At 45.0% G+C, this 27619-nt stretch overlaps 1 protein-coding gene and 1 long non-coding RNA gene across 17 annotated transcripts in view; one reads left to right on the top strand and one right to left on the bottom strand.

Annotated features, from left to right (window-relative positions):
- Positions 1-16507, bottom strand: part of LOC143768829 (uncharacterized) — a 142272-nt gene extending 125765 nt beyond the window's left edge. Inside the window, exon 1 of one of the 2 annotated variants that reach the window (XR_013214071.1) lies at positions 16228-16507. This is a non-coding gene — a long non-coding RNA (uncharacterized LOC143768829). Of the gene's footprint in view, positions 1-12773; positions 12817-16227 lie in introns of those variants that run through there. The other variant, XR_013214072.1, reaches the window with a different exon arrangement.
- Positions 12886-27619, top strand: part of LOC143768828 (uncharacterized) — a 252489-nt gene continuing 237755 nt past the window's right edge. For 10 of the 15 annotated variants that reach the window (XR_013214059.1, XR_013214058.1, XR_013214060.1 and 7 more), the window contains exon 1: positions 16031-16328. Coding sequence is in view for 4 of the 15 variants with exons in the window: in XM_077257457.1 (XP_077113572.1) it covers positions 16239-16328 (90 nt within the window). In the remaining 11 variants the exon portion in view is untranslated. Of the gene's footprint in view, positions 12943-16024; positions 16329-27619 lie in introns of those variants that run through there. The other 5 variants (XR_013214068.1, XR_013214067.1, XR_013214062.1 and 2 more) reach the window with 5 other exon arrangements.

Raw genomic sequence — 27619 nt, forward strand, 5'->3', positions numbered from 1 at the left:
TCTACCACAACACATCAGACTCTCGCCCACCATCGAAACCTTCAAAAAGAATCTGAAGACCCACCTCTTCCGACAAGCCTACAACCTGCAGTAACCACCGATCGACCAAACCGCTGCATGACCAGCTCTACCCTCACCTACTGTATTCTCACCCATCCCTTGTAGATTGTGAGCCTTCACGGGCAGGGTCCTCTCTCCTACTGTACCAGTTATGACTTGTATTGTTCAAGATTATTGTACTTGTTATTATGTATACCCCTCCTCACTTGTAAAGCGCCATGGAATAAATGGCGCTATAACAATAAATAATAATAATAATAATAATAGCTTGTCTGTGAGGGTGGACATTATGGAGAGGGGCAGTGTGGGTAGTTTATTTTGAAAAGGGGCAGTATGGAGGAATATTACATAGAGGGACAGTATGGGGGGATATTTTGTGCAAGAAGCAAAATGATGGGCAATTATTTATTCAGGTCCGTAGCATAGAAGATATTTTATAAGACAATATAATGATACTTTTATTTTTAAGAGTACGGTGTCGGAAAGTGCTGCTGAAGACAGAGAAGAGGAAAGTCTGCAGAGTCAAGCTTTGGGCATGAAATCTCACCATGGCGTCTGGACAAAATGGAGAAGAAAAGAAGAACAACTTCCATCAGAACAAATGTCACCTATAAAAGGTACCTGGATGTAAACGCAATAATGCCTCTGTCTCATCAGTACTGTGGGTCCTGTATTATGAGGAGGAATTGGCGAGTTTCTGCTTCAACAACTCAGTTTAAGTTAGAGTGTGTTCACAATATTTCTTTTTAAGCAGAAACTCGAAAAACCCTTCTAAAATACTCAAAACGTGGTTCTGGGAATGTATTAATGTACTAACAGTTGTTCTGGTGATGTATTCATGTAATTATACCTTTACATTTTTTGCAGCTTTTCGGATTGGTTCAGTAAGGCAACGTGGCGCTCGTCTAAATTCATTTTTCTAAATGCATGGTGCCTACAATGAAACATGGTGATGGCAGTGTCCTTATGTGGGGTTGCATAAGCACTGCTGGTGTCGGAAAGCTACATCTCATTGATGGCATCATGTATTCACAGATGTATTGCTCCATATTGAAAAGGATGTTAACATCACGCCATGCCTTTGGTATCTGTCACCTATCCATCAACCTTCCAGAGCATACCTGTTGTATTAGCTAATCAACCCCTTTTTGTTCTTTGTCTCATCTAATTTTTAATGTCGTATGTGGTAATTGGAGAATTTATACTTTTTAACAAGTTTGCTTATAAAATATTTGGAATTGTAAGGAGAGATTTTTTTTTTTAATCCTTTCACAGCAGACTTCTTATTTGAATACCCACAAGACTATTAGACAGCGATATAGAATAGAGCAGAAAAATGCATTTTCCTAAACAAAAAGTTACTACAAAATAACCTATACTGCACAGTATAGTTTTCTTATAATTGGAGTAATTAACCCCTTCAAGTCGCGCCCCTTTTTCGTTTTTGAGTTTTCGTTTTTCACTTCCCTCCTTCCCAGTCAATATGGTCATGTGAGGGCTTATTTTTTGCGGGACGAGTTGTACTTTTGAACGACACCATTGGTTTTACAATGTCTTTTACTGGAAAATGGGAAAAAAATTCCAAGTGCGGTGAAATTGCAAAAAAAGTGCAATCCCACACTTGTTTTTTGTTTGGCTTTTTTGCTAGGTTCACTAAATGCTAAAACTAACCTGCCATTGTGATTCTCTAGGTCATTACGAGTTTATATACATCTAACATGTCTAGGTTATTTTTTATCCAAGTGGTGAAAAAAAAATCAAAACTTTGCTTAAAAAAAAAAAAATAAAAAAAAAAAAATGCCATTTTCCGATACCCGAAGCGTCTCCATTTTTCGTGATCTGGGGTCGGGTGAGGGCTTATTTTTTGCGTGCCGAGCTGACGTTTTTAATAATATCACTTTTGTGCAGATACGTTCTTTTGATCGCCCGTTATTGCATTTTAATGCAATGTCGCGGCGACCAAAAAAAACGTAATTCTGCCGTTTCGAATTTTTTTTTCGCTACGCCGTTTAGCGATCAGGTTAATGCTATTTTTATTGATAGATTGGGCGATTCTGAACACGGCGATACCAAATACGTGTAGGTTTGATTTTTTTTTTTATTGTTTTATTTAGGATGGGGCGAAAGGGGGGTGATTTAAACTTTTATATTTTTTATATTTTTTTCATATTTTTAAAAACATTTTTTTTTTACTTGTGCCATGCTTCAATAGCCTCCATGGGAGGCTAGAAGCTGGCACCACTCGATTGGCTCAGTTACATAGCAGCGATCATGAGATCGCTGCTATGTAGCTGAATTGCAGGTGTACTGTGAGCGCCGGCATTAGTAACCATAGAGGTCTCAAGGACCTCTATGGTTACCATCCTGATGCATCGCCGACCCCCGATCATGTGACCGGTTAAATGCCGCTGTCTGCGTTTGACGGTGGCATTTAACAGGTTAATAGCGGCGGGTGGGCAGTAAAGTATATGCTGGTAAGGTGGGTTACAAAAGCCTATCCAGTACTCGGTTTCTTTCTTTGCGGCACGTGAGCTGTACTTATGGTCATGAGGCACACGTCACCACAATCCCTGTCAGCTACAGGGCACAGTGCACTTTTCTCTCTATACTGTGCGCTGCCTGTTCCCGCCAAGACTGAAGCGCCGACAACCACTGGCACAATGCTTCTCCAGCGAGGTCCTGCAGACCACAGTCTGACAAGGAGGGCAGCAACTAACAGTCCTGAACTCTGCCCTGGCTCTTAGGCTGGCGTGTGGCGCTTAGCTGAACAGGACTCCCGGCTCTTTCCTTATTACTGTGGGGGGCTCCAGCACTGTCTGAGCCCGACGTGTCCCAGCAAATATACCCTGGTGAATCGGGGCCTAGATGGCAGTCCTGCACCCGATCTCTCTCTAAGCCACGGGGTCTGTCTACTGCAGTTCGTCGCAGCGTCGGCGGTTTGGGTGCGTAGCGTGCTGCCTGCCCTGCTGATCACATGCTGACAGCGGGGGGCCTCTCTGCAGCTTCGCACGCTTTCTCTCTCTGCTTCCGGCCAGGGTCCCTCTCTAAACACGCCCCCTCTTCCTGGGTCATGGGGCCTGTCTGGTCCCCAATTCCTTCCCCCAGGAAACATGGGATGCAGCCTCAGCAGTTCCGAACCTAGCTCAATACAGGTATTTGCAGCCTGGTCTTCCTCCTTGCATCTAAACAAACATACCTCACACATTAGCATTTGCATCAATTGCCCAAAGCATTTTATCTATAGTTGCAGCAGTTCTGAACCCAGTGTGAATTGTGTAGACAGCTGAAGTCAAATAGAGAGAATGAATAAGATATGCTCATTTTTTTTCTCCATCCCATTTAAGGAGGTGCATGTTGTGTTTGCAGATCTAATGGTCATTAATGAGTAGTATTAAAGTACCGTCACATTAAGCGACGCTGCAGCGATATAGACAACGATGCCGATCACTGCAGCGTCGCTGTTTCGTCGTTGTGTGGTCGCCGGAGAGCTGTCACACAGACAGCTCTCCAGCGACCAACGATGCCGAAGTCCCCGGGTAAACATCGGGTTACTAAGCGCAGGGCCGCGCTTAGTAACCCGATGTTTACCCTGGTTACCAGTGTAAATGTAAAAAAAACCAAACACTACATACTTACATTCCGGTGTCTGTCGGGTCCCCCGGCGTCCGCTTCCCTGCACTGTGTAAGCGCCGGCCCTAAAGCAGAGCGGTGACGTCACCGCTGTGCTCCGCTTTACGGCCGGCTGGCGCTAACACAGTGCAGGGAAGCGGACGCCGGGGGACCCGACAGAAACCGGAATGTAAGTATGTAGTGTTTTTTTTTTTTTACATTTACAATGGTAACCAGGGTAAATATCGGGTTACTAAGCGTGGCCCTGCGCTTAGTAACCCGATGTTTACCCTGGTAACCAGTGAAGACATCGCTGAATCCGCGTCACACACACCGAATCAGCGATGTCAGCGGGTAATCCAGCGACGAAATAAGGTGCTGGCCTTCTAGCTCCGACCAACGATGTCACAGCAGGATCCTGATCGCTGCTGCATGTCAAACACAACGATATCGCTATCCAGGACGCTGCAACGTCACGGATCGCTATCGTTATCGTTGTTAAGTTGTTCAGTGTGAAGGTACCTTTAGCCTTTGTCAAGGTACAAGCGGCGTTCATTAAAGATTTCTCCTGACCCACTTCTATTTATCACAGGATGCTGAAACTGCGCATGTAATAATATAACTCTCTATAGGTTACGTGCCAATTTGCAACTCAGAACTGATAACGGTCTTGATTTTACAGGTGCTGATCTGGTGTGAAGTTTGATAATGGCCCCAGTGGAATACAGAGCAGTCACCAAGTTCCTTTACTTGAAAGGCTGCACACCAAAGGAGACGTTCAATGAGATGAAAGAAGTTTATGGTGATGATTCCCCATCATATGATGTAGTCAATAACTGGCATCGTCAATTCAAATGTGGTCGGACTTTGGTGCAAACAGCTCCAATTCCAGGGCGACCCCACTCTGCTGTTGATGAACACACCATCCAGCAAGTGGAGGTCGCCATTTAGGAAAATAGCCGTGTAACCATTTGCCACCTAGCCCAAAACGTCAAGATTAGTGTGGGGTCATCCAAGACCATCTTCATATGCATAAGGTATCCGCTCACTGGGTTCCCTGGCTGCTCATACCTTTCCAGAAGCAGGAACGAGTCAAATGCTCTCAGGCTCTATTGACGATGTGCCATGGAAACCAGGACTTTTTCAACAGACTGATCACACAGGATGAAAGTTGGGTCCATCACTATGATCCTGAGACTAAAGTCCTGCCAGTGCAATGGAAGCATCATGACTCACCGCCTCCAAAGAAGGCACGTGCCCAACCCTTGGCAGACAGTCATGCTCAAAGTATTTTGGGACCAACACGGAGCAGTATTCATGGATTTCCTAGGAAATGGTACCATGATCACTGGGGCATACTATTCTTCACAGCTGCAAAATTGTAGAAGGCCATCAAAACCAAGAGACGTGGCATGCTCACCAAAGTTGTCCGCCTTCTGCAAAACTATGCACCAGTTCACAACTCATATGTTGCCCAAATGGAAGCATGCTCTTGTGGCTTTGAAATTCTACCGCATCCCCCTTTTTTCACCCGACCTCGCACCATCGGACTTCTACCTCTATCCAACAACGAAGTTATTTTTGAAGGGCAAGCATTTTCCAGATGATGAGACTCTGATTTCTGAAGTCACAACGTTGCTTTCGGAGCAACCGGTCGACTTCTAAAAGCGAGGTGTTTACAGTTGCTTAAAGAGATGGGAGAAGAGAAGTGTGTGTCCCTAGATGGCACCTATGTAGAGAAGGACTAATAACTGTGCCAAGTTTCATTGCTCTCAGTCCACAGGAAGTGGGTCAGGGGAAATCTTTAATAAAACGCCCCTCGTATATTTCACAAAAACAAATGCTTAGGGGGAGCCAAGGTACATATACATTATTTTAATAACTAGAGCCTTTACCAAAAGGTATTTAAGTCTCCCAGTGTAGGCTGAAAAATAAGTGTTCCCCAGTAGAAAAAAACATCAGTGGGGGCATTTATTATAACTGCTGGTAGCAGCTGAAGGACCCACACACTGCATGGATGACAATAAGGGTATCTGTATAACTTTTGTATTTGCAGCAGATTTTTCTGCCGACAACGCAGCGTGCTGGCAGGAAAATCGCTGCATAAAATAAGCATTTCTTTCCATAATTTTTTTCCCATTCATTTGAAAGGGTGAAAAACTCTGCAAAAACGCTGAAGTAGTTAACAGTTTGAAAAAATGATTTGAAGTTCAAATCTGCCAGGAAAAAAAAACAAGACGCGTGCTACTTTTATTTTTTTCATGGCAAAAAATGCAACATGTGAACAAGCCCTTTACAGATGATAATATCCAGTAGTAAAAAGGTTAAGATCACTACCCGTACGACTGACAACTTCAAGCTACCCATCTAAATGCCAAACCTCATATTACATGATATGAACATTGAATGTAAGTGATATTTACCCCAGCTGTCCAGATCTCAGTCTGCTTTATAAGAAAAATCCTTTTGACAACTGATGTATATTGGTTTACTAGTCAAAAAATGAATGTCACAATTAAACATAGCAAACAACATTATAAAAAAAATACAAAACCCATTGGATATTTATCAGGGATAAGAGCTGAAGATGTCAACAACCACCACTATGCCCCCTTAACCAGGGGTGAACCTAACCCACATAGTATATAACACAGCTCACGTAGCATATAGCACAGCCACGTAGTATACTGCACAGCCCACATATCATATAACACAGCCCACGTAGTATATAACACAGCCACGTGGCATATAACAGCCCACGTATTATATAACACATCCCACGTAGCATATAGCAGTCGGGTAGCATATAACAGCCCACGTAGCATATAGCACAGTCCACATACAGTAGCATATAACAAAGCCCACATAGTACATAGCACAGCCACGTAGCATATAACAGCCCATGTAGCATATAGCACAGCCACGTAGCATATAGCTCAGCTTACATTTATTCTTTAACTCTGGGCCATGTTCACACATTGCAGGAAATACCCGCTGCGGCTTTGTGAGTGAATCCGCAGGTTACTGATGAGTTCACCCTACTCAGGCTATGGGGTCATTCCACATCAAGTGGACCAGTTTTAAAAATTGTCCCCACTCGACCTTCTCCGATTTTGCTGAAAATTTATAAGGATGTACATGTATGTTTGAAAAGAGGTTCTGTAAATTTTTAGGGTCAGATCTCAAATACATTGGGCACTGTTGACCTTTTCACTGGAGGTTCCACCAAGCCTGCGGCTTCAGCTAAGAGGATTTTGCAAACTTTGGCACATAGCCATTAGAGTTCTATACTGGCTATGATGCTGAAATTTGGCATACTAGCTCAACTTTTGCTGCTAAACAAGATAAAATTATTACCGGCTATGACAAAGCAATATTTCGGCCGCAATTTTGTGTCAAAGTAGTTTGAAAAACGCGTCGCATAAAATTTATGCCAAACTTTGCCCATATATAACTCAAGACCAAAAACCAATAGTAACTGGTGCTTTGCCCTGTACACCAAACATCTACATGACTTTGCATTGCTGCAATATCACAGTCAAAGCATATGTATTTGTGGAAATATTCACACCCACATATGATGAAAAACTTAAAAAAAAATGAATTTTACCTATTTTTAGGTCAAATTTCTCAAAAAGGGTACCCCTAAAATATATTAATTCTGATATCATTAGAAAGAGCACATTTTTCTCTACAAGGATCATTGTTTTTTTTTTGGAGTCTCTCAGTTTAAGAAATGAAAAATGCCACTGAACATGGTGTTATTTATTAATACGCAATGAATGGTAACTGCACTATTCAAACCCTTGCGTTGGTCCATGGTGGTTATACCACAACCAATTCCCTAAGAATTGGTATTATAATCCTATTAAGAATTGTAATAATGCTGTCTTTCGAGGATTGGCAGCCCCATCGCCTAGGAGCCATGGCCGATAGCCGTGCAAGGCGAGCCTCGGGCGGTCTCTTTATCGCAGGTTCCGAAGCCTGAGGGTGGGTGTCTTTGCCTAGGATCCCAAGCCTAATATTGGGTATCTTTTGTTGGTTCCCAAGCCATAATGTTCAGTCTAAGTGGTCTGGAATTGTTGCTGAATTTGCAACATAATCGGTTCAGAGAAGCTGTATTGTCGGCCCATTGCTGTTGCAGCTGGTGCTGGAATTATTGCAATGATTGACTGCTCGGGAATCCAGCATGTATCATTTCTCACAGGCCAGTGAAAGAAGCTAGCTGGTCCATGAGGATGTATAAAATTTATTAATGCATCATGCTCGTCGACTGAAATTTCAGAAATATTTCCAATCCACCAGTTCCTATCGTAAATGCAGGCAATGTATTGCCCTGGCTGGAGGTTTGCAATTGGCACAAAAGGCATTTCTGATCTGACAGATCTATCTACATGGGCAATGAAAGATCATGGGTCATTTGACACCATTGAAATGCGAATCTTTTTGTCATCAATTGGCACAAACTGGTGATTTTCTCTTGTTCCAGCAATCATATGTCCATCTTTGAACCTTTCCTCTTGAACTACCCGTATTTCGTCAATTTTTTCTTTTGGAACAAAAAAAAAAACTTGATTCCATGCAGTTGCTTGTTGCAAAAGTTGAATAAATCCACCGGGGTCAGTATTTGGTTTTCAGATGGGCGTTGAAGACTGGCACGAGCTGCCAACCTCTTTGCTGTCCCTCCAATCCCATCACAGGGCGACTTTCCATGACTGGTACCAAAAAAATTCCATTCAGCGCTGATATTGAAATCAGCATTGTGGTGGCACAAGTTGAGAAAATTTTTGAAATTTTTGTACTGGGCTGCAGATCCATCGCTGAAGTAGTGGATATGACGAATCCCATAGATGAGAGTCTTGAGATACTCCACAATTACTGTTAAGAAAGTGTGGACTGCAACTGTGTCATGTCGTGAGCAATCACTGATTATGCACAAGCTGATGTTCTGCGCAGCTTCACCATTTAACTCCTTGAAGTAAATTACAAATAGGTGTACTGTAGATTGACTATTTTCCCAGTGGAAACCTTGAATGGCATCTTGAACAATAAATGAGTAATTTTCAGCAAAGTCCATAAGGATCACAAGCTCTCCAGGTCTCAGATTTTCCTTCAACGATTTCAGATATCAACTTTGATGCTTGGCGATGTAGTGATGGCTACAAAGTTTAGAAATTTTCAGAACCAATTCTTAAATGAAATCTTCTATAGTCAGTTGTTTGGTATCAAGCGTGTCTTGATCAGTGTCAATCCATTGTTTGAACTCAATAATATCTTCAGGGTCACTGTTGACAAACACATTGACTAGAAATTCTTTTAAAACTTCAGGACCCGGGCATTTATCACAACGGCCAAGCATACAGTCCTTGGATTCAATTCCACAGACCATTTTGCATATGAGCTCTTTGTAGTCATCATTGATTGGGCATGCTGCAAGCATTAGTTTGACATTTTGGTGAATGGTACACACACAAACGGAATGTGTTCCAGCAGATCCAACGGTTACGCACCACTTTGGCCGAAGCTCACAAAACTTGGAAAATCTAATTTCAGGGCCATTCCGATCCCGATAGGCAACAAACATTTCCGTCATATTGCTCAGTAATAGTCGCTTTTGCATCTGCTTTTTTTCTCCTGCTATTCGCACTGATACATAGTCTTTTTTACCAGGGCACATTCGACTGAATTCATCATCCTCAAAAAATGCCTGCACCTTTTTCTTCACTTCCTCACAAACTTTCTTGCCACACTTGATTCTAGGTAAGGCTAAGATCCCATGTTCACATTTAAGATTTCGAGCTTGTTTGACCATTCGTTCAGAGACACCGAATTCGTCTGATATAGCCTTAATGGACCAACTTTTAGGTGCCAATGTCAAGATTTGGACCTTTTTGGACAGCAATGGGCCGACAATACAGCTCCTCTGAACCGATTATGTTGCAAATTCAGCAACAATTCCAGACCACTTAGACTGAACATTATGGCTTGGGAACCAACAAAAGATACCCAATATTAGGCTTGGGATCCTAGGCAAAGACACCCACCCTCAGGCGATAAAGAGACCGCCCGAGGCTCGCCTTGCACGGCTATCGGCCATGGCTCCTAGGCGATGGGGCTGCCAATTCTCGAAAGACAGCATTATTACAATTCTTAATAGGATTATAATACCAATTCTTAGGGAATTGGTTGTGGTATAACCACCATGGACCAACGCAAGGGTTTGAATAGTGCAGTTACCATTCATTGCGTATTAATAAATAACACCATGTTCAGTGGCATTTTTTATTTCTTAAACTGAGAGACTCCAAAAAAAAAACAATGATCATTGTAGAGAAAAATGTGCTCTTTCTAATGATATCAGAATTAATATATTTTAGGGGTACCCTTTTTGAGAAATTTGACCTAAAAATAGGTAAAATTCGTTTTTTTTTAAGTTTTTCATCATATGTGGGTGTGAATATTTCCACAAATACATATGCTTTGACCGTGATATTGCAGCAATGCAAAGTCATGTAGATGTTTGGTGTACAGGGCAAAGCACCAGTTACTATTGGTTTTTGGTCTTGAGTTATATATGGGCAAAGTTTGGCATAAATTTTATGTGACGCGTTTTTCAAGCTACTTTGACACAAAATTGCGGCCAAAATATTGCTTTGTCATAGCCGGTAATAATTTTATCGTGTTTACCAGCAAAAGTTGAGCTAGTATGCCAAATTTGAGCATCATAGCCAGTATAGAACTCTAATGGCTATGTGCCAAAGTTTGCAAAATCCTCTTAGCTGAAGCCACAGGCTTGGTGGAACCTCCAGTGAAAGGTCAACAGTGCCCAATGTATTTGAGATCTGGCCCTAAAAATTTACAGAACCTCTTTTCAAACATACATGGACATCCTTACAATTTTGTCAGCAAAATCGGAGAAGGTAGAGTGGGGACCACTGGTCCACTTGACATGGAATGAAGTCCGCGGCAGGTTTCACATCCTGCATTTTTCTGCAGTGTGTGAATGGGATGGTGTAACTCCCACTACCTGTATAGTACTATAGATTGCTGCAGATGTGTGCGGAATCCACAGCAAGGTCTGGACGTGTGAACTTGTAAAATCTGCAGGGAATCCGCAGCACAGACAGAACTGTGAACACGCACAAACTGCACCTGGTCCCTGACACACCCAGCTCTCCGCCAGTCACTGCAGCCGCCCGATAGTGTGCGCGGAGGAGCACAGAACAATGCGGCTGCCGTACCTCAGCAGCGGAGCTGCACAGAGCAGCAGTGGCCGGAGCACATACTTACCATACTGGAGAAGACTACATCCAGGAGGTAGAGGACCTTTCATGATGCCACAAGCATGTGATCAGTCACATGTTGTCAATGATGCCGCAGCTGAGCTAATGTTGCAGGAGGAGCAGAACACGGCCAGTCACACACAGATCCGGCTTTTTTTGGTCATCCTTCCCGCTATGGCCCCGGCACTTGCCAATTTTTTCCTTTATTTTACAAGCTACAGAGCCCAAATTTTGCACATACACACTACTAACATTAGTAGTGTGGAATATGCAAAAAAAAAAGGGATATGAGATGGTTTACTGTATGTAAACCATGTCTCATATCATGTCGGGTTTGTGAAGGAGAAAGAAAAAGCCGGCAATTGAATTACCGGCTTTTCTATAGAACACCGCTGCGTATTTCTCGCAAGTCACACTGCAGGTCCGTGTGTAATCCGTATTTTTTCTCGCCCCCATAGACTAATTGGCGATTTTTTTTGCGCAATACGGTGACAAACGCAGCATGCTGCGATTTTCTACGGCCGTACAAGACCGTATAATACGGATCAGTAAAATACGGCAGATAGGAGCTGGGCCATAGAGAATCATTGTACCGTATGCAATCCGTATTTTCTGCACCTCTCATATGTCCGTGAAACTCGCTAGTGTGACGCCGGCCTAAGGCTGTAACAGTATGTGCAGAAGGCGTATTTTATAGGCGGCCAAAAGCGTCCTTTTTTAAGCAGAAGACTCTTCAGGAAACTTTACTTTTTTCTGGAATTTTGTAAACCTAACACGTCTTTTTTGACGTCTTTTGTCAGCTCCAGGGAGCCTTTTCAATGTTTTTTCTGGCGGCGTTTTTTTGAACTTTTTTTCTCTCTATTTTTTGGTGTTTCTTGTTTTTTTAAAAATATTATTGACCAATGATTAAAACGCTATGGTTTTTTGAGGGGGAAACACTTCAATAAAAGCTAAGCAAAATGTTAAAAAGACATCTTCCAGGCATTTTTTTAGCCTTCCCATTGACTTAACATAGCCTTGACATAATGGCTGTCTCCATTATGGAAGACACTATGGCTGTCACAATTATGGAGGACACTATATAACTGAAACCATTATGAGGACACTATGGTTGTCACCATTATGAGGACATTATGTTGGGCATCATTATGAGGACACTATGGCGGTCATCATTATGAGGACACTATGGCTATCACCATTATGAGGACATTATGGAAGTCATTATGAGGACACTATGGCGGTCACCATTATGAGGACACTATGGCTATCACTATTATGAGGACACTATGGCTATCACCATTATGAGGACATTATGGAAGTCATTATGAGGACACTATGGTGGTCACCATTATGAGGACACTATGGCTATCAATATTATGAGGACATTATGGAAGTCATTATGAGGACACTATGGTGGTCACCATTATGAGGACACTATGGCTATCACCATTATGAGGACATTATGGAAGTCATTATGAGGACACTATGGTGGTCACCATTATGAGGACACTATGGCTGTCAATATTATGAGGACACTACGGCTGTCACCATTATGAGGACAATATGGTGGTCACCATTATAAGGACACTATGGTGGTCACCATTATGAGGACATTATTGCGGTCACCATTATGAGGACAGTATTGCGGTCACCATTATGAGGACACTTATGAGGTGGTCACTATTTCGGGTACAATAAAGTCATTGGTATATAAACACTATGAGAACTTTAGGTGATAAAAACTAGCAGAAGTGACTATATAAACAGGGAACTGGTTTATACAATAAAACTACCACAGAAAACGTAAAGGGGCTGACATACAGTGACTGCTGTGGACACATAGTCAGGAGACTGTCACCTCATATCCAAAAGAGGAGGAGCTTTAAATAGCAACCAATCAGGCGTGGTCTTTTTTCTCCTCACACTGCGCGCTAAAATGACTGCCGATATCTGATTGGTTACTATTCTCCTCACCTGTCTCTGTCCTGAAGTGAGTCATTTTAGGAGGGAAAAAAAAATATGGCGCGGTTTTCTGACACACGACGCTGCCTTTGCATCACTCATCCTTGCAGGGCCGGCCTTTGCCCTGTGCGACCTGTGCGGCCGCACAGGGCGCCAAGGCTCGTTAGCATACAAGGGGCGCATTTATTGAGCTCAGCAGATTAATGTCACATTACATCAAAATCAGGGGTGGGATTCAGCCGGTACGACCCGGTACGGGGCAGCCGTTTTCTAAAATTTCCATCTGCCAGCGTTCCGGTTACCACGCCCCCGGTCATCGGGCCCCCCCTGGCAGTGGCGTAGGAAGGGGGCGGCACAATGCGGGGGGCGGCACAATGCGGGGGGGCGGGTCGCCGGCGGCGCAGAATTTACCTGGCTGTTCGCTTCTCGGCTTCAGAAAAATGGCCGCCGCGATCTCCATCTGCGCATGCGCGGCATCCCGCGGCCATTTTCCTGAAGCCCCGGGCAGCAGAGCACTCCACCTGCGCACGCGCGGCCTCAGGAAGATGGCCGCCCCCACCGATAAGCAGATAGAGCAGGATCGCGGTCAGGTAAGAAGAACTTGTTTTTTTTTTTAATTATTATTGAGAGCGGCGATCGGGAGGGGGGGGGGCAGGGCAGAAAGCTGGACACAGGGAGGCAGAACGCTGGACACTGGGGCAGAAAGCTGGACACTGGGGCAGAAAGCTGGACACTGGGGCAGAAAGCTGGACACAGGGAAGCAGAACGCTGGACACTGGGGCAGAAAGCTGGACACAGGGAGGCAGAACGCTGGACACTGGGGCAGAAAGCTGGACACTGGGGCAGAAAGCTGGACACTGGGGCAGAAAGCTGGACACTGGGGCAGAACGCTGGACACGGGGGCAGAACGCTGGACACGGGGGCAGAACGCTGGACACGGGGGCAGAACGCTGGACACGGGGGCAGAACGCTGGACACTGGGGCAGAACGCTGGACACGGGGGCAGAACGCTGGACACGGGGGCAGAACGCTGGACACGGGGGCAGAACGCTGGACACGGGGGCAGAACGCTGGACACTGGGGCAGAAAGCTGGACACTGGGGCAGAAAGCTGGACACTGGGGCAGAAAGCTGGACACTGGGGCAGAAAGCTGGACACTGGGGCAGAACGCTGGACACTGGGGCAGAACGCTGGACACTGATGCAGAACGCTGGACACTGGGGCAGAAAGCTGGACACGGGGGCAGAAAGCTGGACACGGGGGCAGAACGCTGGACACGGGGGCAGAAAGCTGGACACGGGGGCAGAAAGCTGGACACGGGGGCAGAAAGCTGGACACTGGGGCAGAAAGCTGGACACTGGGGCAGAAAGCTGGACACTGGGGCAGAAAGCTGGACACTGGGGCAGAAAGCTGGACACAGGGGCAGAACGCTGGACACAGGGGCAGAACGCTGGACACAGGGGCAGAACGCTGGACACAGGGGCAGAACGCTGGACATTGGGGCAGAACGCTGGACACTGATGCAGAACGCTGGACACTGGGGCAGAAAGCTGGACACTGGGGCAGAACGCTGGACACTGGGGCAGAAAGCTGGACACTGGGGCAGAACGCTGGACACTGGGGCAGAAAGCTGGACACTGGGGCAGAAAGCTGGACACTGGGGCAGAAAGCTGGACACAGGGGGCAGAAAGCTGGACACAGGGGCAGAAAGCTGGACACTGGTGCAGAATGCTGGACACTGGTGCAGAATGCTGGACACTGGTGCAGAATGCTGGACACGGGCAGAATGCTTGACACAGGGGCAGAATGGAGACACGGGGCAGGATGACAGACATGGCGTCATGACTGGAGACACTGGAGGCAGGATTGGAGACAGATGGGGCAGGATGGATACGATGGAGACAGATGGGGCAGGATGGGAAGATCATATGGGGCAGGATAGATACTCATTAGGGCAGGATGGGAGAATATATGGCTGACGCCAGGAATGAGACACACGGGGGCCAGGATGGCGAATATTATTACCATAGGGGCTAATTAAGGGATATTATTACTGCAGTGATGTATTTATTTTATTTTTTGAGTATACTGTTTTAAATGGAGGGGCGGTCCTATTACTGTGTAGAGTGACACTATGTCGCCTTCTTCATGTGGTGTAATGTAGAAGTTGGGAAAATTAAGTAATGTGTTCTGCAAGTGGAACTCGAGATAACTGTGTTATTTCCTGCAGAGACGAGTCCTGGCTGGATGAAGTGATGGCGGTCTGTGCGGGATGAAAGATGAAGGACTTCACCTAGAGATGTCACTGGTGAGTCAGTGTGTTACCTATACACTGACACTATACACTATATACTATATACTGAGGTCCTGTGTATGTCACCGGTGATCACTGTATTACCTATACACAGACGCTGCATACTAAGTACAGATCTCCTGTGTATAATGGCACTTATGGTGATAGTATTGTGTTTTTTTTTATTATTGATCAGTATTGTAGTATTCAGTCACTATGTGGTGGTAATATGTGGTCTGGTCATGATGTTGTGGTATTCGTTCCTTGTATTTGATATTATTCGATCACTGTGGTGGTAATATGTCATCTGGTCATGGTGTGGCGGTGTTTGGCCTTGCAGGCCGCCGCTCTGCACTCTGATTGGCTGTCAGCCCATATGGCTTTGGACCAAGCGTCATTTTTTCCTTTTGGTCCGCTTTAAAGCACTTTATAATTCCCGTTATTGCAATATTAGTGTTTCTTCAAGTGTTTTGCAGGGAAACACAAGTTTTCTAAGTAAACGTGTTGTTGTGAATATTAAAGAGTTATTAATAATAATAATAATAATAATAATAATTTTATTTATATAGCGCCAACATATTCCGCAGCGCTTTACAACTTATAGAGGGGACTTATACAGACAACAGACATTACAGCATAACAGAAATCACAGTTCAAAACAGATACCAGGAGGAATGAGGGTTATTGTTTTCTTTCAAAGTTTGGAGGGGGGGGGGGGCGCCGTCCTGCAGTCTCGCACAGGGCGCCTTTTGGGCTAAGTCCGGCCCTGCATCCTGTATGTATGTTGTCGCTGCTCGGCATACCCCCTTCACGGGCCCCACGAGCCAGGGCCGGTTGTTGGCAGCAGCCCCGGAGCCGCAGCTCTGCCGCCGGGGGAGAGGTAATAAATAACCCGGAGAGAGAGCAGCGTCTGACCTAACAAATACCCACTGGAAAATCAGCACATCCCACCCCCGAGCCTGGAGCCAGCTGCAGACAGACAGGAGGGACAGGCTGCCAATAATACAACCTCCCACATACCTGTCAGTGTAATGTCTGTGACTGCAGTCACCAGAGTGGCCGCCTGGCCTGTACAGCGAGATCAGGGCAGAGCCTGTCATCTCCTCAGCCACAATCTAATGGTAGGTGCAGGGCAGAGAAGGCAGCATGGAGGATACAGGGTGATGTGCACACAGAAAGTCGCCTGTATGTAACGTTACCATATACTGGTCACATGTGCACGCCAAGCCGTTGTGAGCACCCGGTGACCCGCTGCGGGCGAGTGCAGGGTCCCTGCGGCGCGTGAAGTCCACTAGCAACAGTTGCAGTACGTATATAATACACTCATCGCATGTGTATAGCGGGTTCAGGCTTCCCGTGTAGACGGAATAAGGCTACTTTCACACTAGCGTCGGTACGGGGCCGTCGCGCTGCATCGGCCCGACGTACCGAGGCAAACTGAAGAAAATGCCCGACGTTGGCGCTTCCGCTGCTTCATTGTAAGGTCTGGGGAGGAGGGGGAGGAGTTTCGGCTGCGCATGTGCGGTCGAAAATGGCGGTCCCGACGCACAAAAAAAAGGTTACATGTAACTTTTTTTGTGGCGGCGGTGCCCCAAAACACGACGCAACCGTCGCAATGCATCGGTAATGTTAGTCTATGGGGAAATTACGCATCCTGCAGACAACTTTGCAGGATGCGTTTTTTCTCCACATCGACGCATTGCGACGTGCAATGCACGACGCTAGTGTGAAAGCAGTCTAAGCCGCCAAGCTCACCGATTGGCTGCAGTGCTGTTGACATGACGTCAGCGCTGCAGCCAAGAAATGTTATCAGGACACTCATCAGCTGGACCTGGTGAAGGCGAGTAATGCAAAGCTTGTTTTTTATTATATGTAACAACTTATTCCCAAGGACAGGTATTTTCTGAAAATAGATAACCCTAACTGGTTAGGGTTAGAACCAGTCGTAAGTGTCTCAAATTGGCTCGACCTCAAGTGTCCCTTCCAATTCTAATCAGCCCCACCTTGAGGGTCCATTCAACCCAAATCGGCCCAACCCCAAGTGTCCTGACCCAAATTGGCTCGACTCCCAAGTGTCCCTTCCGACCCAAACTTTGCCGACCCCAAGTGTCCCTTCCGACCCAAATTGGGCTGACCCCAAGCATCTATTCTGACCCAAATTGGGCTGATCTCAAGTGTCTCTTCCAATCTAAATCGGGCCGAACCCAAGTGTCCATTTTGACAGAAATCGGACTGACCCAGGATATTCCTCCTGACCTAAATTGGACTGACTCAAAGTGTCCATTCCAACCACAAACATGAACGACCCAAAGTGTCCCAAACAAAATCAGCCTCTCCCAAACAGTCCCCTCCGACCCAAATTGGCCTAACTCCAAGTGCCCCTTTAGATCCAAATTGGCCCAACCCCAAGTATCCCTTCCAACCAAAATTGGCTCGACCCCAAGTGTCCCAACCCAAATTGAACTGACCCCAGATGTCCCTCCCGATCCAAATTGTCCTGACCCCAAGTATCCCTTCTGACCCAAATTGACTCGACTCCCAAGTAAACCTTCTGACCCAAATTGTCTCGATTCCAAGTGTCCCAAATCAATTTTGCTTGACCATAGATTTCCCTCTGACTCAAACTGGACCGATCCAAAGTGTCCTTTCCCATTCAAATCGGTCCGACCCCAAGTGTCCCTTCCGATCCAAACAAGCCCGATCCCAAATGTCCTTTCCCATCCAAATCGGCCCGACCCTAAGTGTTCATTTTGGCCCAGATTAGTCTGACCCCAGTTGGCTCGATCCCAAGTGTCAACCCTAATTAACACGACCCCAAATATCCCTTCCGACCTAAATTGACAAGACTCCAAGTGTCCCTTCTGACCCAAATTGGCTCAACCCTAAGTGTCCCAACCCAAATTGGCTTGACCACAGATGTCCTTTCCGACCCAATCTGCACCGATCCCAAATGTCCTTTCCCACTCAAATCGGCTCCACCCCAAGGGTCCCTTCCGACCCCAAGTGTCCCTTCTAATCCATATTGGCCTGACCACAGGTGTCCTTTCCGATGCAAACTGTCCTGATCCTAAGTGTCCTTTCCCATCCAAATCGGCCCCACCCTAAGTGTCCCTTTCTATTCAAACTAGCCAGATCCCAAATGTCCTTTCCCATCCAAATTGGACCTGCCCCGAGTATCCCTTCCGACCAAAATCGGACTGACCCAAGTGTTCCTTCCTACTCAAACCAGACTTACCCCAAGTGTCCATTCTGAACCAAATTGGTCCGACCTCAAGTGTCCCTTCGGACTCAAATTAACTTGACTCCAAGTATCCCAACCCAAATTGACCCAACCCCAAGTGTCCATTCCAACCCAAATCAGCCTGACCCTACGTGTCCCAGCCAAAAATCGACCTGACCAAGAGTCCCTTCCAACCCAAACTGGCCCATCTCCAAGTGTCCCAACCCAAATTTACTCGACCCCAAGTATCCCTTCCAACCCAAAATTAACATGATTCCATGTGTCCTTTCCCACCCAAATCTGTCTGACCCCACGTGTTCATTCCAACCCAAATTGTCCCCACCCCAGGTGTCCCTTTCGACCGAAATTGGCCGAACCACAGGTGTTCCGTCCAATCCAAACTGGCCTAATCCCAAGTGTTCTTTCCCACCTAAATCTTCCCAACTCCAAGTTTTCATTCCAACCCAAAATGGCCCCACCTCAAGTATCCATTCTTACCCCAGTTGGTTTGATCCCAAGAGTCCCTTATAAGCCAAATGGGGCAGACTTCAAGTATCCATTCCCACCCAAACCAGATTGACCCCACGTGTCCATCCTGACTCAAATTGGCCTGACCCCAAGTGTCCCTTCTGTCACTTCCAACTCAAAACCAGACCCTAAGTGTCCCTTCCGACCCAAATTGCCCGACCCCAATAGTCCATCCTGACCCCAAATTGTCCTGACCAAAGTGTCCCTTACAACCCAAAGCGGTCCAACACCAAGTGTCTCTTCAGTCACTTCCAACTCAAATCAACCAAACCCTAAGTGTCCATCCAACCCAAATTGGCCCGACCCAAATTGACCAGACACCAAGTGTCCCTTCCGACCCAATTTGGCTTGGCCCCAAGTGTTCCAACCCAAATTGAGCCGACCCCAAGTGTCCCTTAAGACCCAAATTGGCTTGGCCCTCAGTGTTCCAACCCATCTTGACCCGACCACAAGTGTCCATTTTGACCCCAATTGGCAGAATCCCAAGTGTCTTCTGACCCAAACTGGACCAACCACAAGTGTCCCAGCTAAAATCGGACCAATCCCAAGTATCCCTTCTGACCCAAATTATCCAGAACTCAAGTGTCCTTTCCAACCCAATCGGTCTGACCTCAAGCATCCCTTCTGACCCTAACAAGTTTACAGCGTGCCAAAGGAATTGTTATTACTGAAGGCCCCCGTGTCAGACTTTTTTTTTTATACTTGTGTACTTCATAGACCGTAGGAAATTTTAAAATATTACTGTGTTGTACAAGGAATTGCAGGTTGAAGCCAACCATATGAAATGGCTCAGTTGATAGGACTGCAGCCTTGCAGCGCTGGAGTCCTGGGTTCAAATCCCACCAAGGACAACATCTGCTAGGAGTTTGTATGTTCTCCCCGTGTTTGCATGGGTTTCCTCCAAGCACTCCGGTTTCCACCCACAATCCAAGGCCATATTGATAGGGAATTTAGATTGTGAGCCCCATCGGGACAGCGATGATAATGTGTGCAAACTGTAAAGCGCTGCGGAATATGTATAAGCCGAGATTTTCAGCCCATTTTTTGGGGCTGAAAGTCCCCCTCTCGGCTTATACTCGAGTCATACCCAGGGGTCGGCAGGGCAGGGGGAGCGGGGGCTGTCTAATTATACTCACCTGCTCCTGGCGCTGTGCAGTCCCTGGTTTCCTGTCGCCGGCAGCTTCATCCTGTATTGAGCAATCACTGTTACCGCTCACCACAGGATGAAGCTGCCGGCGACGGGGAACCAGGGAGTGCACAGTGCCAGGAGCAGGTGAGTATAACGGGGAGGGGGAGTGCTGCGCGATATTCACCTGCTCCTCGTTCCACCCCCGCTCTCGGCGCGGTGACGTGGTTAGTGCGCGCCCTCTGCCTCAACTTCAGTGCAGGAGACGCTGAAGATGGAGCGGCGCCGGAACGAGGAGCAGGTGAATATTGAAAGTGCCGGGGGCCTGAGCGACGGAGAGGTGAGTATGTGATTTTTTTTTTTTTTATCGCAGCAACAGCAAATGGGGCAAGTGTCTGTATGTAGCATCTTATGGGGCCATAACATTTGTGCAGCACTATATGGGGGTCATAACGTTTGTGCAGCACTATATGGGGCCATAACGTTTGTGCAGCACTATATAGGGCCATAACGTTTGTGCAGCACTATATAGGGCCATAACGTTTGTGCAGCACTATGGGGCCATAACGTTTGTGCAACACTATATGGGGCCATAACGTTTGTGCAGCACTATATGGGGCAAATATCTTTATGGAGCATCTTATGGGGCCATAATCAACATTTGTGCAGCATTATATTGGGCAAATGTGTCTATGGAGTATCTTATGGGGCCATTATTAACCTTTATGCAGGATTATATGGGGCATATTTTAATATGGAGCATCTTATGGGGCCATCATGAACTGTATGGAGCATTATATGGGGCTCCTGATTCAATATGGATATTCAAAAACACTTAACCTACTGATGTCTCAATTAAATTTTACTTCTATTGGTATCTATTTTTACTTTTGACATTTACTGGTAGCTGCTGCATTTCCCACCCTAGGCTTATACTCGAGTTATTAAGTTTTCCCAGTTTTTTGTGGCAAAATTAGGGGGGTCGGCTTATACTCGGCTCGGCTTATGCTCGAGTATATACCGTATATATATGTATATGTGTATATATATATACACATACACAAATCACCCCCCCCCCCCTTTTCCTTGAACATACTGTAAATAAAATCTAACAAATAAAAACATATTTGATAATGCCATGTGCTAAAAAGGGGTTGTCAGCCCCCTAGGATATAATTTTTCATGTATTTGAGACTAAAATATTTTTTTTTCAATGTAGTTACATGGAAGATTTTTCACCATTTTGACTTTTACAGATTTTTTGTTTCTTGGCACACCCAACTTTGATGTGGTCTGTGGTCATAAATCAGCTGAGAAGAGCTAAAAAAAAACAACCAACAGACAAGGGTATGAAATTCCAAAGGATAGAGCATATGCACAGCTAATTGTTCACTCCTTTTAGCATATTTTTATAGGCAGGTTCCAGGTGGAATTTGACTACAAAAGAGATGTGCACTTACTCCATGTGCTTACCCATCCCAATGAGTTCAATGATGGATTCTCAGTTAACTCATTCTGCAGCTGGCAATTATGCAGCACAGAGGCTATATAAGGCAAACAGTGCAAAAGTTTGAATAAAACCCAACTATAAAAATTACGCATATACAAAAATACATGCATTTATGTATGATAAAAAATTGTCAACAAAGATGGACGACCTCCTTTATCTGTCTGTACTGACACTAAAAGCACAAGAACTTACACTGAACCTATGCATGCCACATCAAAGATGGGATTCCCTCTCAGAAGCACTGCACAGGCGCACCACAGTTAGGCTACAGTCACACTATCAGTATTTGGTCAGTATTTCTCATCAGTATTTGTAAGCCAAAGCCAGGAGTGGGTGATAAATACAGAAGAAGTGGTGCATATGTTTCTATTATACCGTATATACTCGAGTATAAGCCGAGATTTTCAGCCCAAATTTTTGGGCTGAAAGTGCCCCTCTCGGCTTATACTCGAGTCATGATCGGCGGTGGGGTCGGCGGGTGAAGGGGAGAGAGGACTGTCGCATACTCACCTAGTCCCGGCGTTCCTGGCGCTCCCCCTGCCCGTCCCACGGTCTTCGGTGCCGCAGCTCTTCCCCTGTTCAGCGGTCACGTGGGACCGCTCATTAAAGTTCCTCTAATGACGGTAACGGTGACCGCTGACAGAGGAAGAGGCTGCGGCACCCGGAGACCATCTGTCCGGGATAAGGAGCCAGGGACGCCGGGAGCAGGTGAGTATTACATAGTTACCTGTCCCCATTCCACACGCCGGGCGCCGCTCCGTCTTCCCGTCCTCTTGCAGTGACTGTTCAGGTCAGAGGGCGCGATGACGTACTAGTGTGCGCGCCGCCCTCTGCCTGAACAGTCAGTGCGGAGAGACAACGAGACGGGATGCTGAGGAGCTGCAAGCAAGAGAGGTGAGTATGTCTTTTTTTTTTATTGCAGCAGCAGCATTATAGATGGGGCACAGCTTTCTATAGCACATCTATGGGGCAACAATGAACGGTGCAGAGCATTGTATATGGGGCACAGCTTTTTATGGCACATCTATGGGGCAATAATGAACGGTGCAGAGCATTGTATATGGGGCACAGCTTTCTATGGCACATCTATGGGGCAACAATGAACGGTGCAGAGCATTATATATGGGGCACAGCTTTCTATAGCACATCTATGGGGCAACAATGAACGGTGCAGAGCATTGTATATGGGGCACAGCTTTCTATAGCACATCTATGGGGCAACAATGAACGGTGCAGAGCATTGTATATGGGGCACAGCTTTCTATGGCACATCTATGGGGCAACAATGAACGGTGCAGAGCATTATATATGGGGCACAGCTTTCTATAGCACATCTATGGGGCAACAATGAACGGTGCAGAGCATTGTATATGGGGCACAGCTTTCTATAGCACATCTATGGGGCAACAATGAACGGTGCAGAGCATTGTATATGGGGCACAGCTTTCTATGGCACATCTATGGGGCAACAATGAACGGTGCAGAGCATTGTATATGGGGCACAGCTTTCTATAGCACATCTATGGGGCAACAATGAACGGTGCAGAGCATTGTATATGGGGCACAGCTTTCTATGGCCCATCTATGGGGCCATAATGAACGGTACAGAGCATTGTATATGGCACAGCTTTCTATGGAGCATCTATGGGGCCATAATGAACGGTGCAGAGCTTTATATGTGGCACAGCTTTATATGGAGCATCTATGGGGCCATAATGAACGGTGCAGAGCATTATATGTGGCACAGCTTTATGTGGAGCATCTATGGGGCCATAATGAACGGTGCAGAGCATTATATGTGGCACAGCTTTATATGGAGCATCTATGGGGCCATAATGAATGGTGCAGAGCATTATATATGGCACAGCTTTATGTGGAGCATCTATGGGGCCATAATGAACGGTGCAGAGCATTATATGTGGCACAGCTTTATATGGAGCATCTATGGGGCCATAATGAACGGTATGGAGCATCTATTTTTATTTTTGAAATTCACCGGTAGCTGCTGTATTTTCCACCCTAGGCTTATACTCGAGTCAATAAGTTTTCCCAGTTTTTTGTGGCAAAATTAGGGGCTTCGGCTTATACTCGGGTCGGCTTATACTCGAGTATATACAGTACTTTTCCTCTGATTGTTCCTCACCTGATTTTGGCTTCCAAATGATGTAAAATACTGACCAAATACTAATAGTGTGACTGCAGCCTAAGGGCTGTCTCACATTGGCTTCTTTAAAATGTTTATAAAAGAAAAAAAAACACCATGAATTGTAAAAGGTTTTTCATAGCAAATTTTACAAGCTTATTGCAATACAGGCTTTTAATGCAGATCTGAATTTGCAATGTGTTTGTCCTCACACATTGCATGCTTGAGGCCCTACTTCATTTGTTTTCTGTGTTATGAGCAATTAACAAACAAAAAAGTGTAAACACTATATATAATATTTATGCTTTGTACAAATAGCAAATACTGTTACAGATAATGATACAGGAAATACATTAGATATAAGGGTACCGTCACACAGTGCCATTTTGATCGCTACGACGGCACGATCCGTGACGTCGCAGCGTTCGTATGGTTATCGCTCCAGCATCGTGGACTGCGGTCACACGTTGCAATCACGGCGCTGGAGCGATGCCGAAGTCCCCGGGTAACCAGGGTAAACATCGGGTTACTAAGCGCAGGGCCGCGCTTAGTAACCCGATGTTTACCCTGGTTACCAGCGTAAACGTAAAAAAAACAAACAGTACATACTCACATTCCGGTGTGTGTCCTCCGGCGTCTCAGCTTCTCTGCACTGTGTAAGCACAGCTGCCGGAAAGCACAGCGGTGACGTCAGACGTCACCGCTGTGCTCGCTTTCTGGCTGGCCGGCGCTCACAGTGCAGAGAAGCTGAGACGCCGGAGGACACACTCCACCCTGGGTACCAACCGCACATCCGCTTACTTCCCACATGGTTGGCCTAGCCACATGCGGAATGTGTGTGGAATCCCCGCAATTCCGCACAAAGAATGAACATGCTGCGTTTTTTTCCGGAATGCGATTCCGGCGAGGAAAAAAGCGCAACGTGCACAAAAATTGCGTATTGCATTCTAATAATAGGATGCTTAATGTATGCGGGTTTTTTTTGCGGTTTTATCGCGTTTTTATAGCGAAAAGCCGTGAAAAATCCTGAACGTGTGCACACAGCCTTAAGATTTGTAAAATCGAAATACCAGGAAGTAACAAAAACAAAGCAGCTTTATATATAACTTGACATTCCAACAAGAGACAAAAAAAAGCGATTAAAACGCATGTAAAAAAGCGCAAGTAGCCTAAATTATTTAATAGGTGCAGAAAATCTGCAACATCAAAAACTCACCAAAGCTCATTGTGAGAGTGTAGCCTGAGGCCGGGTGCCCATGGACCGGAACCGGCTTTTCTTCTATCTATGTAATTTAAATACATATGTGTGTGTCTCTGACATCTATATCTAATATATATATATAAGAAATAGAAAAATAGAGCAGTACATTCAGCATTGAAAGAATATGGGTGCAAAATAGCTTCCACAGGCATGTACCAAACCTTGCATGTAGTAGTCCAAAAGAGGAGGCAGCACACCACTGTCTGAATAAGGAGCTATTTTATTTAGCCCATGATGGTCGCCATCATGGGCTAAATAAAAACACGCACATGATTTGTCGGCTTTTCTTCTATCTAATATATAGCCGGCTTTTCTTCTATCTATCTAATATACAGTCATATGAAAAAGTTTGGGCACCCCTATTAATCTTAAGCTTAATGTTTTATAAAAATTGTTTTTTTGCAACAGCTATTTCAGTTTCATATATCTAATAACTGTTGGACACAGTAATGTTTCTGCCTTGAAATGAGGTTTATTGTACTGACAGAAAATGTGCAATCGGCATTCAAACACAATTTGACAGGTGCATAAGTATGGGCACCCTTATCATTTTCTTGTTTTAAATACTCCTACCTACTTTTTACTGACTTACTAAAGCACTTTTTTGGGTTTTGTAACCTCATTGAGCTTTGAACTTCATAGCTAGGTGTATGCAATCATGAGAAAAGCTACTTAAAGTGGCCACTTGCAAGTTGTTCTCCTGTTTGAATCTCCTCTGAAGAGTGGCATCATGTGCTCCTCAAAACAACTGTCAAATGATCTGAAAACAAAGATTATTCAACATAGTTGTTCAGGGGAAGGATACAAAAAGCTGTCTAAGAGATATAACCTGTCAATTTCCACTGTGAGGAACATAGTAAGGAAATGGAAGAACACAGGTACAGGTCTTGTTAAGGCCCGAAGTGGCAGGCCAAGAATAACATCAGAAAGACAGAGAAGAAGAATGGTGAGATCAGTCAAGGACAATCCTCAGACCACCTCCAGAGAGCTGCAGCATCAACTTGCTGCAGATGGTGTCACTGTGCATCGGTCAACTATACAACACACTTTGCACAAGGAGAAGCTGTATGGGAGAGTGAAGCGAAAGAAGCCGTTTCTGCAAGCACGCCACAAACAGAGTCGGCTGAGGTATGCAAATACACATTTGGAGAAGCCAATTTCTTTTTGGAAGAAGGTCCTGTGGACTGATGAAACCAAGATTGAGTTGTTTGGTAATGCAAAAAGGCGTGATGCATGGCGGTAAAAAAACACAGTGCGTTGTATAGTTGACCGATGCACAGTGACACCATCTGCAGCAAGTTGATGCTGCAGCTCTCTGGAGGTGGTCTGAGGATTGTCCTTGACTGATCTCACCATTCTTCTTCTCTGCCTTTCTGATGTTTTTCTTGGACTGCCACTTCTGGCCTTAACAAGAACTGTACCTGTGTTCTTCCACTTCCTTACTATGTTCCTCACAGTGGAAATTGACAGGTTAAATCTCTGAGCCAGCTTTTTGTATCCTTCCCCTGAACAACTATGTTGAATAATCTTTGTTTTCAGATCATTTGACAGTTGTTTTGAGGAGCCCATGATGCCACTCTTCAGAGGAGATTCAAACAGGAGAACAACTTGCAAGTGGCCACTTTAAGTAGCTTTTCTCATGATTGCATACACCTAGCTATGAAGTTCAAAGCTCAATGAGGTTACAAAACCAAAAAAAGTGCTTTAGTAAGTCAGTAAAAAGTAGGTAGGAGTATTTAAAACAAGAAAATGATAAGGGTGCCCATACTTATGCACCTGTCAAATTTTGTTTGAATGCAGATTGCACATTTTCTGTTAGTACAATAAACCTCATTTCAAGGCAGAAACATTACTGTGTCCAACAGTTATTAGATATATGAAACTGAAATAGCTGTTGCAAAAAAAAACAATTTTTATAAAACATTAAGCTTAAGATTAATAGGGGTGCCCAAACTTTTTCATATGACTGTATATACTGGGTGCAGAATTATTAGGCAAGTTGTATTTTTGAGGATTATTTTAATTATTGATCAACAACTATGTTCTCAATCAACCCAAAAGACTCATAAATATCAAAGCTTAATATTTTTGGAAGTTGGAGTGGTTTTTTTTAGATTTGGCTATCTTAGAAGGATATCTTTTTGTGCAGGTAACTATTAGGCTGGAGTCACACTTGGCGTAAGACAATACGCCACGTATTATACGTCCGTACTACGGCCGTAATACGGAGAAATGTTCCCAAAATATTGATCCGTAGTCAGGGTGTGTCAGCGTATTTTGCGCATGGCATCCTCCGTATGTAATCCGTATGGCATCCGTACTGCGAGATTTTCGCGCAGGCTTGCAAAACCGACATCTAATGGATTTATGTGCTCAAATGTTAGGGAAAACATATATATATATATATATATATATATATATATATATATATATATATATATATATATATGTCATTGAGACACATATATATATATTCTGTATTTAGATTTCATTCAGCGCGATATCTGTGAACAGCCGGTAATTCAATTGCCGGCTTTTCATTTCTCCTGCACAAACCCGACATGATATGAGACATGGTTTACATACAGTAAACCATCTCATATCCCCTTTTTTTTTGCATATTC

This window comes from Ranitomeya variabilis, chromosome 4 (assembly GCF_051348905.1).
Source record: "Ranitomeya variabilis isolate aRanVar5 chromosome 4, aRanVar5.hap1, whole genome shotgun sequence".
NCBI lineage: Eukaryota > Metazoa > Chordata > Amphibia > Anura > Dendrobatidae > Ranitomeya > Ranitomeya variabilis.